Consider the following 12,763-nt stretch of genomic DNA (forward strand, 5'->3'; position numbering starts at 1 on the left):
CTTAAATCCTGGTTTATTGTTTCTGTTTTGGAAATGAGCATGAGTATAGCAGACTTACAGAAAGTGTCCAAGACTAACTAAAAGATGCTTTTAATTTTAAATATCTCTTTTCAGAAACAAATACAGAAACCAAGGTGACAAAAAAGGGGAGCTTTGGTATTTATGATAAAATATGCACCAATAAATCCTAATGAGGAATGATCCAGTTGTAATGCTTGTAGCCTGGAACAGTATTTTCATGCCAATTCCTGACATACAGCACATACTATTCTCCTTGCTCCTCACCAGCATGTACTCTTTGCCTCAAGACCTTTGAGGGTATGTCAGTTATCAAAGTACATTTGCATGACTTGTGACAGGGACTTGAGAGATGACCATGAAGTTGTTATAAAAAATAGGAATATTTCTTTTATTAACTGGGACAGCCTAGACTTGTTTTTTTAAAATATCTTTTGACCAAATTTGACCAACCCATTGTTTCTAGTGCAGTGTATTTTCTCATCAGCAGCACTAAGTAGCAACTTTCTGTCTCTGAACTTATTACAGGCCTACCCTAATGCATCTGGCTTGTGGAAAATTGGTTGATTGTTACCAGAGAGTGACTTTTTTCCTCTGTCCAAATGGAATTCTGCTTCATCTGTTCTCTGTAAATGTTTTCTGTTGTTTGTTTTGTGTTAGCAACAGTCTCCTTTAATTGGTTGCTACTACATTAACTGGGCACCTTATTTTAGCATGAATCATACACCAAACCAGTCTATAAAGCATTAATGAAATAACCACTCAGATGTAATGACTAGTTTCTGAAAAATTATTACCTAAGTCACCAGGGAGTCTAAACCTCAGAAACACTGCCAGCTGTGATGAGTTAGAGTATACTGGTGGCATTAGTACAATGTATATTTACTTTGAATGCGTGCCAAGAAATTCCAGCTCCTGGCATCAAAAAGTTAAGAGAAGTTTAGAACACTAGTCTTATTAAAATCAACTGCCCATTTGTGCTTGAAAACCCTTTCCAAGAGACGGGTTTTCATTATTAAATTGTTCTGCTGTAATTTCCATGCTTGTTGATTTAGATGAAATACTGTTCTGAATTTGAAAGAAATGTTTGACCCGCAAATGTCAGCCCATGGGAGAAATGCACAGACTGCTATTGGGAACAATTACAGAAACTGGAAAAAAAACAGTATGCTACTCAGTGTTTATATCTGCAGTCGTCATGTTTCTGAATTGACAGCAGTGTCACCTTGTCCATTATATATCAGAGATTATTTGACAGTTGATAATGCAGTTATAAATATACAATCCAAAGTAAACTTTCCAGGAGATTTCATTTAAATAATTTAAAAAAAATCTATTTATAATTGTTCAGTTATAAAACTAACACTTCCCCCAGTCCCTAAAATTTGGATTTCTGTGATGGTTTTTGGTGCCTGTAACTCAAACAGATTATTTTTTGAAAATAGCATTTTGTAAATCAGCTATACCACCATGAGATGTGATTTTACTACATATTAAAAGCAAAGTTGGGATGGGTCTGTAATTAGACAGGAGATATCCAAGGAAATCACAGGTGCCTCAGCAATTGATTCAGTAGGGTGGCACTCTGAGCTATTGCCTCAGCAGAGTGTTTGTCCGCACTACACTGTGCTGCTGACAATGCCTTTTTTCAGCTGAGGCATAAAACTAAAGTCCCAACCACTTAGGAAACAATCCATGATTCTTTTCACAAGTGTTAGGAGGTGTTAGTCAAAGTGTCCTGGTCAAATTCCAAGTTGGGTAATTACAGGAGAGATTTGATGAAGGTCTTGTTCATGTTCCCACTTGAGTCCACGGGAGATTTGCCATTTACTTTACTGACAGTAATGGGTAAAGCTGTCTTTTTTTGTTTTGTTTGTCATCAAGACAAAATGCCATTTTTATGAAGCAAATTACATGGGCAACATTAAATTCCAAAAATATATAGGCTGTGGCTACACATGAAACTTGCACCTGGTTAAACAGAACCTGTTTTTGAATTGACGTAATTAAATCAGTGCAAATCCATTAATATAAGACAGCTGTAAACTGATTTAAAATGAGTCCACTTATGGATTTACACTGGTTGAACTAAACTGGTTTGAAAATTCTAGTTAAACAGGAATATGTTGTGTATGTAAACCAGCCCATTATTATAATGGCCCATATCAACTAAACAATGCTTTATTAGGTGCTAGAAATGTTTCTGTATGTATCCGAGGAATGAAACAAGAAATTTCTATCCTTTTTTTATCTTATTGGGGCTTCCCTTTGAAAAATTCCAAGAATTAAATGCTACCTTGCGTATAACATGTTCAAAAACCCAACAAATGTTAATAAAAGCCTCAGTCAATCTGGAGCATGTATTGTAGGGAAGTTTTTGTTATGTTGAGTTCATTCTGCTGCAGCATGCTGTACAGGTGCAATTTCTGTGTTTTTATGCTCTTGTTTTTCTCATTTAGCAATAGAACATAATGTGAAAAGGACCTTTCACTATTTGTGCTGTGGATTGGCACATAAAGACAACCAATTGTAATATTTGTACAATCTGGAATACTTTCAGCACTAGCCTGCCAAAATGAAAGTGTTCTTTTCATTCAGTCCCGCTTCACTACATGTATTTCCCCCACATTGATTCTAAATTGTGCATCTGCTGGGATATTTTCCTCAAAGGCTGGTATGTTGGAACAGATTTGATTTCCTGTGTGGTGCCTTGAAGGGTTAAAAAAAAATCTGCATTGCTTCAAAGAATTTTGCAGCTGACTTACGTGCGTTTTGTTCCATGTAGTCACACAGCTTCTGGGCACAACCTGTCATGGTGTTGGGGAGATTTTTTTTTAAACTCTGTGCTTATAAGCATCTTCTATGACTTCTAGTAAGTACAGTCTCTCATCATGCGTATAGTGAGTTTTCATTTGATCTGCCTCATGCTTAAGTATAAAACAGCAGCCTGCTTTGCTACCCTTTTACTGTTACATTTGAGTGTTTGTGATGAAGAAAAGTTGCAGCTCTAGCACATGAAGTACTTCCTTTTCTTTTCTGAAGAGATGTAACCAGCCAAGTAGTACTCTGGGTAGAAAATAACAAGAAAGCCCGTTCTACCTTTTGCTGACTCGCTGGGTGGTAGTGCTGAAGGTTTGCCTTCAGCCTGCGAGGGAAGCTTGTACCTGACTGTCCTTACAGAAGCAGGTGTGAAAGCTACTTTTACATCTACAGTCAGGCCATTTACTTTCATCAAGTAATTTGTCCAAATGACCTAAATCAAGTTTAGCAGATGTGCTGCACAAGTTACTCGCACTTCAGCCGGCAGCACAAGGTTCAGGCTTTCCCCCAAGTGCCAGCTTATATCCTGTCACCAACTCCAACTCCTTTGGTAGGAAGCTCACACTTCAGATTATTTGGTATTAGCACCCACACCAGCTCCAGTATATTGTTTACAAAGCTTGATTGTTCGTTACCGTCAGCTGTTTCCCAGTCACTGAAGCTGAAATTTGGCATCCATGGTTTCAGCCTCAAAAGAAGTGGGGGTTGGAGAAGTTGGTGACTGTCTATTTTTAAAAACAGCAACAAATAAAATGAAACAGAACCTATGCTGCAAGTTGCTTGAACTCATCATAAACATTCTGATTTCAAAAAATGGTTTAAAATTTGAGCAATGAAGTTCAGTGGGTAATTGAAACTTAAAATAAGGGTGAGCATGGTAAGCCCCAGTGACCTGATGTGTATATATAGTTTGAGATATTTATATTTGAAAAATAATTACTGAATAAATGCAGTAATAACTTTTCAAAATATGAGAGATTTCAATAAATACTAGCTGTTTTGAAAATGCATCAGTCCAATCATGGCCCAGAGGTTGTAAGACTCCACGCAGATGGCTTAAGTTGATTAGTCCACTAGGCCAACAAAACCTACATTTCTTAGGGCTCTAGGTAGGATTCTAAAAATAAAATCAAATTCTAAATAAAAACTGCCTCATTTTGGAAATGTAAAATGTTAGGAGTTGATTCTTTGATTTGTGCCAAGGGTCAGCTCCTACACGTTTCTGTGGAGAGTGGGGAGGAAGCATTATTGCAGTAAAATGATACATCTGCTGATGTATAATACCTTTCATTGCACTGCTAGTGTAACACTTTCACTATCCCGGCCTCATTGAAATTAATTAGATGCTTGCCCCACTGATTTTATTGGGACCATGTACAATGGGATTTCAAACAAGGCACTATATCCTGGTTACTGCTTTATTGCTGATTAATTTATTTGTAAAGTGCCTTGAAATAAATTCTACATGGGTTTTTTAAGTCTCTACGATATGGTTACAATCCTAGGTTGATCATGATGAGAATATCAGTCAGCAGTGTGCCCTTGTTGCCAAGAAGGCCAATGGCATTTTGGGATGTATAAATAGGGGCATAGCGAGCAGATCGAGGGACGTGATCGTTCCCCTCTATTCGACATTGGTGAGGCCTCATCTGGAGTACTGTGTCCAGTTTTGGGCCCCACACTACAAGAAGGATGTGGATAAATTGGAGAGAGTCCAGCGAAGGGCAACAAAAATGATTAGGGGACTGGAACACATGACTTATGAGGAGAGGCTGAGGGAGCTGGGATTGTTTAGCCTGCAGAAGAGAAGAATGAGGGGGGATTTGATAGCTGCTTTCAACTACCTGAAAGGGGGTTCCAAAGAGGATGGCTCTAGACTGTTCTCAATGGTAGCAGATGACAGAACGAGGAGTAATGGTCTCAAGTTGCAGTGGGGGAGGTTTAGATTGGATATTAGGAAAAACTTTTTCACTAAGAGGGTGGTGAAACACTGGAATGCGTTACCTAGGGAGGTGGTAGAATCTCCTTCCTTAGAGGTTTTTAAGGTCAGGCTTGACAAAGCCCTGGCTGGGATGATTTAACTGGGAATTGGTCCTGCTTCGAGCAGGGGGTTGGACTAGATGACCTTCAGGGGTCCCTTCCAACCCTGATATTCTATGATTCTATCCTCAGTTCCCCTCTGTCCCTTCTAAAAACAAGAGCCATTTTACAAGAACTCATATTTCTAAGAACAAACACCTTTTCTGGATGTGCTGAGATCTTGCTGCAGTACCTGTGAATGCTGCTGTAATTCAGTGCACAGTGTGCGTTAGCCTGCTATGGGGTGACAACCAGTGTTTCAAGACCAGTAAATTATTATACCTGTACTGTGCTCAAACTCTGGCAGCTGCCTACTAGTTAAATTACTATAATTAACTGATCTGACATTCTACTATACGAATGCAGTTTAGATTAGCACTGGAAGATGAAGAGACTTTGTAACACTTGCTAATAATGAGTGTATTACAAGTATTTGTAAAATTGCAACAAGGAGTCAGACACATTAGGCTATTATGAGTGCATCATATCTTTTGCATGCACTTGGATCAACTGAGCAAGCCAGTCAGGCGCTGACTTTCTTCTAGCCCAATACTAATAACATGCTTCAGTTTATTTATAGAGACCTCTAATGCTGTCCGGCTTTCTTCTATTAAATAGGCCACTGTAATAGCATTTTTACTTTCCTGTTAATTGAGACGAGATTGCGCTGTGGTAATTATTCCATTTTAGCAATGAGCCTCACTCCAGTCAGCAGCTCCTGTCCATCTGCAAACTCACCCTGCTGACTGTCACCCTGTTTCCTGGGGAACCATGCTTCAGTTCCTACCATCACACTCTTTAAGAGTTAATTAAACATGAAAAATCCCAGTCGTTTGAAAGAGGAAGTTCTCTGTATTGATCAGATGTCACCTGTAGGTTGTGTATATATTCAGCACAGTAATGTGATTCTCAGGAAATAATGATTCATAAAAAATGTCTGTGGGTGGGGGCAAAATGCAGAAATGAGCTTCCTCTTTATTTTTTAGTGTTAAATAAAATTGTTAATATCTCAAACGTCTACCCCGCCCACCTCACTTCCCAGTGCTGTAGAACTAATGTGATGGGTTCAATGGATAATTCATTCTTTCACTTGCATTTGAAAAGCCTGAGCTGCTTTTATTTAGGTTCATATTAATCAGAACTATAGAGAATAACCAGGATGCTCCGATTCGGCTGGATTATTTGCCTTGAAAACACAGTATTAGCTTGAGGCTGAAGAACTCCTGTATTCTGAGGCCATTTCTTTTTATAATTTGGGGTTTTGCTTAAATCAAAATAACTAAGAATATGAACCAGAAATCCACTAGTCACTAGTGTCTTTCTTCTCCCGGAGGGGGGCGGGGGAGAGGGGGAATACTGATGCATGAATTAGCAGCCAGTCACCTCTCTCCCTGACATTTTAAAAGTCTAGCTTATTCTCCTGGTTCTCTTCTCAATTCTACTGGTGCAAACAGATTGAAGTCAATGGGAGTTTGAGTCAGTAGCATTGCGCCTGTTTAACTAGAAGGAGAATTTCAACAGCCTCTTGCTGCTCTGTCTTGGACCTTCCATCTGTTACTTCCTGCTCCATTCATATATATTTGTTATTACTTATACAGTCTCATTATTGTTCTTGCATTCTTACAATTTCATTCCTACACTTTCCCATCATTCATCTTTATCTAAAATTTTAAGAAGCAGAGTACCCAGGGGTTGGTCCTGAGGCCAGTTTTGTTCAACATCTTCATTAATGATCTGGATGATGGGATGGATTGCACCCTCAGCAAGTTCGCAGATGACACTAAGCTGTGGGGAGAGGTAGATACACTGGAGGGTAGGAATAGGGTCCAGAGTGACTTACACAAATGGGAGGATTGGGCCAAAAGAAATCTGATGAGGTTCAACAATGACAAGTGCAGAGTCCTGCACTTGGGACAAAAGAATCCCATGCACCGCTACAGGCTGGGGACTGACTGGCTAAGAAGAAGTTCTGCAGAAAAGGACCTGGGGATTACAGTGGATGAGAAGCTGGATATGAGTCATCATTGTGCCCTTGTTGCCAAGAAGGCTAACGGCATGTTGGGCTGCTGTAGAGGGAGCATTGCTTGCAGATCGAGGGAAGTGATTATTCCCCTCTATTCGGCACTGGTGAGGCCACATCTGGAGAATTGCGTCCAGTTTTGGGCCCCTCACTACAGAAAGGATGTGGACAAATTGGAGAGAGTCCAGTGGAGGGCAACGAAAATGATGAGGGGGAGAGGGCACATGACTTACGAGGAGAGGCTGAGAGAACTGGGCTTGTTCAGTCTGCAGAAGAGAGGAGTGAGGGGGGATTTGATAGCAGCCTTCAACTACCTGAAGGGGGGTTCCAAAGATGATTATTCATTATTTTTCTTTGTTTATCCACACAGATATTTTTACTCCAAATGTATCTCTATCTCTAGAACTAGTTCAAATACTAAAAAGGTACTACAATAACTTTGTTCTTTGTACTCTCATTAAGTGAAAATTCGTCATTTGTTCCTCAATTTAAAATAAGGGGCTAACAAAGATGTATATGTAGCCCAGGGAATTTGTGGGACTTTCACTTGCATATCCATCGAGTAAACAGAGTATATAACATTCTGCTCCTCAACTCCAAATGTCTTTAAGCTGGCACTATAAAACTTGGGTTAGGCAAAACTACATCTGGTAATGTGTCATAAATAAAGCCTTTCAAACACAGATATTCATTCCCAATGAAGAAATCCAATGCATGTTATTGCATAGGCCTTTCTCTTTCTTTTTTGATTTTCACATTTCACAGACAGTTGAAGGAACTTGTCATTCTGTTTCTCTAGAATTTAACATTTTATGTAAAGCTAATTATGAGAATTTCCTATAGTAGCACATGAAATAGTAAAATTACATGCTAGTTCCCTTTAAGTGTGTTATTTTCAGAATATGTCTAGTCCTATAAGGCAACATGCAGATTCAAACATAATCTCCTTTGATTTGTAGATTCAAGATGCAGCAAGTCAAGGCTTGAAGTTTGTTGGAATTATACCTCAGTACAGTTCCCCGGTGAACTCTCAGGCCAGCACCACTGTGGCACCCACCAGTAACAACTCTGCACAACCAGAAGATGTCAAAAATGCATCAAACTATTCAGAGAATCACGCTTCATTGGATAGCAAGAAAGCAGATGATGCTAATGGATGCAGTGCACCAGCCCCAAGTGAGGAAAATGTTGACCAGAGTGTAGAGCCCAGTGGGGATGTAAAAGGGGAAGAACCAGTTACTGAGCATCTGAGCTTAAACTCTGCAGGGGAGAATGGAGAGCAGTTTCAAGGAGAGAGCCCAAGTGTTTCACCAAGACTCAGAGAAGCAACAGACAATCAAGAAGGGGTAGCACAAAGCGACACATCAGCATTATGTGCAGAACCACTTACTGGAAGTAAGTACTGAGGTGACCTTTGATATGAACAAGCAAGTTTTAAACTGCCCTTGTTATGTTCACAGCATCTTGGAAAAGTAAATGTAGCATTGCAACAGGGAAAAGATGCAACTATGAATAATAAAACCTTTTAACCCACTTTTCAACTTGGCTGCACACTTCACGATCATTTAATCATAAGTGTTTAGGCATTCACAGGAGCAACAGACGATCAGGTGCAACTCCATTCTGACCAATTAGGTTCATCCTTCTGTGTTATTTTAGTGGGGTTGTCGTTTGCAGGGGGCAGTTGTCATCTCAGATTTGGGCTTCCCTCTTTAACTTATTTTTGCCTCTTTCTCATGTGGAAAGTTCATATGCTTGCTGTTCAACTGGATTTGTTTGCTACTGCTCCCTGCTTGTGGTATTGAAGTCCTCAGAGCTCCTGAGCTTGGTTGATTTCCATCTGCTACTTGCCCATCTGAAAAGATGATAATGTGCCCGAGTAGGCTTTACAGTTCTGAGTCACAAATGGGACAGTCCTCAAACCCTTTCAGTGTGTGTCAACACCACTGTAGGTGAACACATAGCAGAAAATAAACCAGCCCAAAAGTTCTGAGAACACAGAGGATCTAGATTCTTAGACAGGTGGAGATGGTAGTTGCAGATCTCCAGTTAGGACAGGGTCAGATAGCAGTAAGTGGGAAGGGGTTCATGGTAAATGTTCATTCTCATAAATTCATTACACTTGATCATTTTCATCTTCTTATTCTTATGTATTTGTTCGTGGAGGGAGGTTCATCATAAACTATTTTCCTGTGTCTGTTTTGTTGTCCTCTAGTTGCACACTATACTTTAAATGGGCCATTTTTCACCACTTAAAAAAAAATATCTTGGCAGGGAGATGCCACTGGACTCCCTATTGTATCTGTTTACTTCTGTGTAGCTTCACCTGCAATTATTGCAATTCAATAACTTCACCTGCAATTACAAATAAGATACGGGTTAGAACAATTTAGAAACACACAGTGTCATTGGGGGAAGGAAATGTGTACTCTTACCTTTTCCCAAATTATTCTGAATTGAATCTCATGATTAACGATTAGACCTTACAAAACCGGTTCCATTCCAATCTGGTTTCCTGAAGGGCACCACTTGTCTGTCTGGCACAAACGGTTTCCATTCCCTAATTCCATCTATCTTCAGACTCTGAGATAGCTCATCTGTGCCCAGGTTTCTGACAATTGTACTGAAACTTTTAGTTATGGAACTTATTTTAAGGCCTTCTTGAAACCCCCCAAAATTTCACCCCAGCTGCTGATTCACTAGACAAGATCTTCAGTTTCTCAGTCTCTGCTGACCTTTGTTTAACTTCTTTCTCCTGAGTGCTTTCTGATTTGAGAGTACTTCTCAGCCAGTGTACAGGTTGGTCATGCTTCCATTTTCCAAAAAGGGGGATCTGAGAAGACAGTTTTATGAAGTAACTCACCTGTAGCTGGATTTTTCCAAATATATTGTCGCCATCATATAGCTGATTTCTTTATTATTCTTGAGTGACAGTGAGTTCTTTCAGCACTTCCTTTTTCTTCCCTGGAAAATGAATTTCAGTCTTTGGCATCAATCCTGCACCCACCCTTGTGAACACGGAATCCCTGCATAATTTTTGCATTGTCTCCCTTTTCTTTCACCTTTTCTTTCTCTGCTCTCTCTTGGACTTTTCTTCTCCTGAATTCATCTTTTGGAAATGGTTGTAGTATTTGTTACAGTTTGTGCAGTCTTCATTTTATTATTTAATTTAGGGTACATCTACACTGTTGCTGGATGTATAATTACCAGCTTGTGTAGGCATGCCTGCACTAGCTTTGATTGACCTAGTATGCTAAAAACAGCAGGGTAGTCATGGCGGCATGGGCAGCAGGGTAGTCTGTCCACTCAAGTACTTATGTAGGGTCTTGGATGGGATTGTACTCAGGCAGCTAGCGTGTGCTGCCACTGTAGCTACACTACTCTTGTAGTGCTCTAGCTTAATCAAAGCTGGCATGTGTATGTCTACCTGAGCTGGAAATTACATCTCCAGCTGCAATATAAATGAACCCTTTGGGTTTCTCATTCTTACACTCTTACAATGTCATTGTTACGTTTGCCGATTTGTGTCTTTGCCTAATATTTTGTAGAGCCCATATGCTTTTTCTCATTTTTTATTACTCTTTGCATGTCTTTGTTTATCCACATTGACCTTTTTCTATTTTCATGTGTATGTATTGCCAAATGTTCTATACAACTCACAGGCATACAGTACTTTCTCACAAGAACTTCTTCCAAGTGCTTTCCCCACCTGCCTTTGTTTTGTCACCTAGCTAATCCCCCCCTTATGTAGAAGTTGCTTTCTGACTTTATTATCTGTATCTATTGTTACATTCTTGAGCCAACATGTTTATTTTTATACCTGTAAAGAGCCAACCCCCAACTTAGCTACACAAATAATAGTAGTAGTAGTTGAACATTTCTCTTTTATGTTTTTCTTCTTCACTGAATTCCATTCCTCACTTCTCTTATGGCTTTTGAAATTCAGAATCTTTGTCCTTTCTGCTTGTATACCTGTCAACAATTGAACCATTATTGACAATGGCTTTCATCAAGGGGTCCTCCAAACCTGGATTGGAAATGATTTTAAGTGCACGTGTAACCAGGATAAAATATTTTGAATAACATTTCAGAAAATACCATGCTTTCTGAAACTGTACTGAAGAGGATTTTGATCTTTTTACACTTTGCTGAAAGTCATTGTGAACAATGGTCTATTTTCAAGTGTAGACAGGACTTCTTTGGTATCAAATTAGTTCTGATTACAAGCCAGACCAGATTTTTCTTGCTATTGTTTGTGCCTACATTTACACTTTCACTCACGTCATCAAGGGCCTGGTCTAATGCCTATTCAGGCCAATGAAAGAATCCAATTGACCACAAATGTGTGTAGGATCAGACCTGCACAGCTCAAAACCAAATCAAAATAGCTACCTCCCTACTTCCCGTCATTTCCAAGTTGAAAAGTGTTATAGTTATCATATCCACAAAAAACCTTCTCCGTCTATTTCTACCTTTAATAATCATGTCCTGGTTTATCTCCAGATAGTTAACGTCTCTCCTGATTTATTTATGTTCTCTGTTCATATGGTTTTTTGAGTAGTATACCCTTTTGAGTCACCTTATCATCACTTTGTTCTTTCTAAACAAGTGGTGTGTAGTGAGTGAATTCCTGTTAACATTCCCTTTGCTGGTATTAATTTTGAGTTATGTCTCTTCTCTGCATCTCCTTCCTCCAGGACTCATCAACTATTGTTTCCCAGCCTTCCTTTATATAGAGAGAGTATTAGAGAGCTCTTCTCTGAGGTACACTCTCTATACTTGATTAAGCCTTCATTCCCTTTTCGCTCCCCACCATGCTTACTTCAACCAGGCTTTAGCTAAGTCATTGGCATTATAATCCCATGGAACCCAGTTCCACCATCGTTGTTCATGTTGAGTAGTGACTTACTCTAAATTGTCCCTGTTTGCTTTGTGTTCTTTTAGTTCCACGATGAGACCTCCACAAGAAAGAACTGTCAGAGTGACTCTCTCATAGTAACACCTGGGATTAGAAGATATTATCTTTACAATATAATATGAGATACTTCCAAGTTAATGGGCTGCCTGAATTTTTTATTATTTTTATTTCCTTTAAAAAAATATCAGTTCAATTGGGGTTCCATTCCTGCTGTGTTTGAAATCAATGGGAGCTTTACCATTGACTTCACTGGGCCATTAATCGGGCCACTAATATGTAAAATAACAATATATTAATAGTTTACATTGTAGAAATTTTACTGTTAAGTTTAGTGTTTCTTTCTTCCTGGGAATTTTGATTATCTCTTTAACTTCCACTTAGCCCCAGTACTGCAGATGTCTGTGATGATTTTGTTGTCTACAGAGACTTACCTAATGATGAGATTTAAATTCGTCGCTCCTCAGGTGGGCTGGAAGCTACATCACACACACTGGTATCTAGCTAATGTCCTCATCTTTAAGGATCTTCGGAATTCCATTTTTCCTCCCTATTCATCTGCTCATCTCTTACTGCTTTGCCTCTTCTCAGACACGGAGTAAATCAACTAAATAATCCATTTGGCCTCAATATTTGTTTGATACACTGTACATTCCTGATTTTGGCTCTCCCACTTGCCATTTCTGTGCGCAGCCCATATAACACCAAAATAAGTTATTTACTTCTTTAGTGGAAGGTCACATCATTGGAAATGTAACTTGCCCTAAATTTGCAGTAAGATCTCAGATTTGAGCTATGTCCTTGATATCACAGTTAGTAGCTATCTCCTTTGTGGCGCTTACACAGAGGCAAACAAGTATACAATTCGGGTGAATTTGCTAATAATACATTAATTCTACGATGATAAATTC

At 39.3% G+C, this 12,763-nt stretch overlaps 1 protein-coding gene across 5 annotated transcripts in view; it reads left to right on the plus strand.

Moving 5' to 3' along the window:
- Positions 1-12,763, plus strand: part of RFTN1 (raftlin, lipid raft linker 1) — a 108,232-nt gene that overhangs the window by 57,924 nt on the left and 37,545 nt on the right. For all 5 annotated transcript variants that reach the window (XM_073333544.1, XM_073333543.1, XM_073333546.1 and 2 more), the window contains exon 5: positions 7,897-8,332. In XM_073333544.1, coding sequence (XP_073189645.1) covers positions 7,897-8,332 — 436 coding nt within the window. The remainder of the gene's footprint in view (positions 1-7,896; positions 8,333-12,763) is intronic.

Source organism: Lepidochelys kempii, chromosome 2 (genome assembly GCF_965140265.1).
Source record: "Lepidochelys kempii isolate rLepKem1 chromosome 2, rLepKem1.hap2, whole genome shotgun sequence".
Lineage (NCBI taxonomy): Eukaryota > Metazoa > Chordata > Testudines > Cheloniidae > Lepidochelys > Lepidochelys kempii.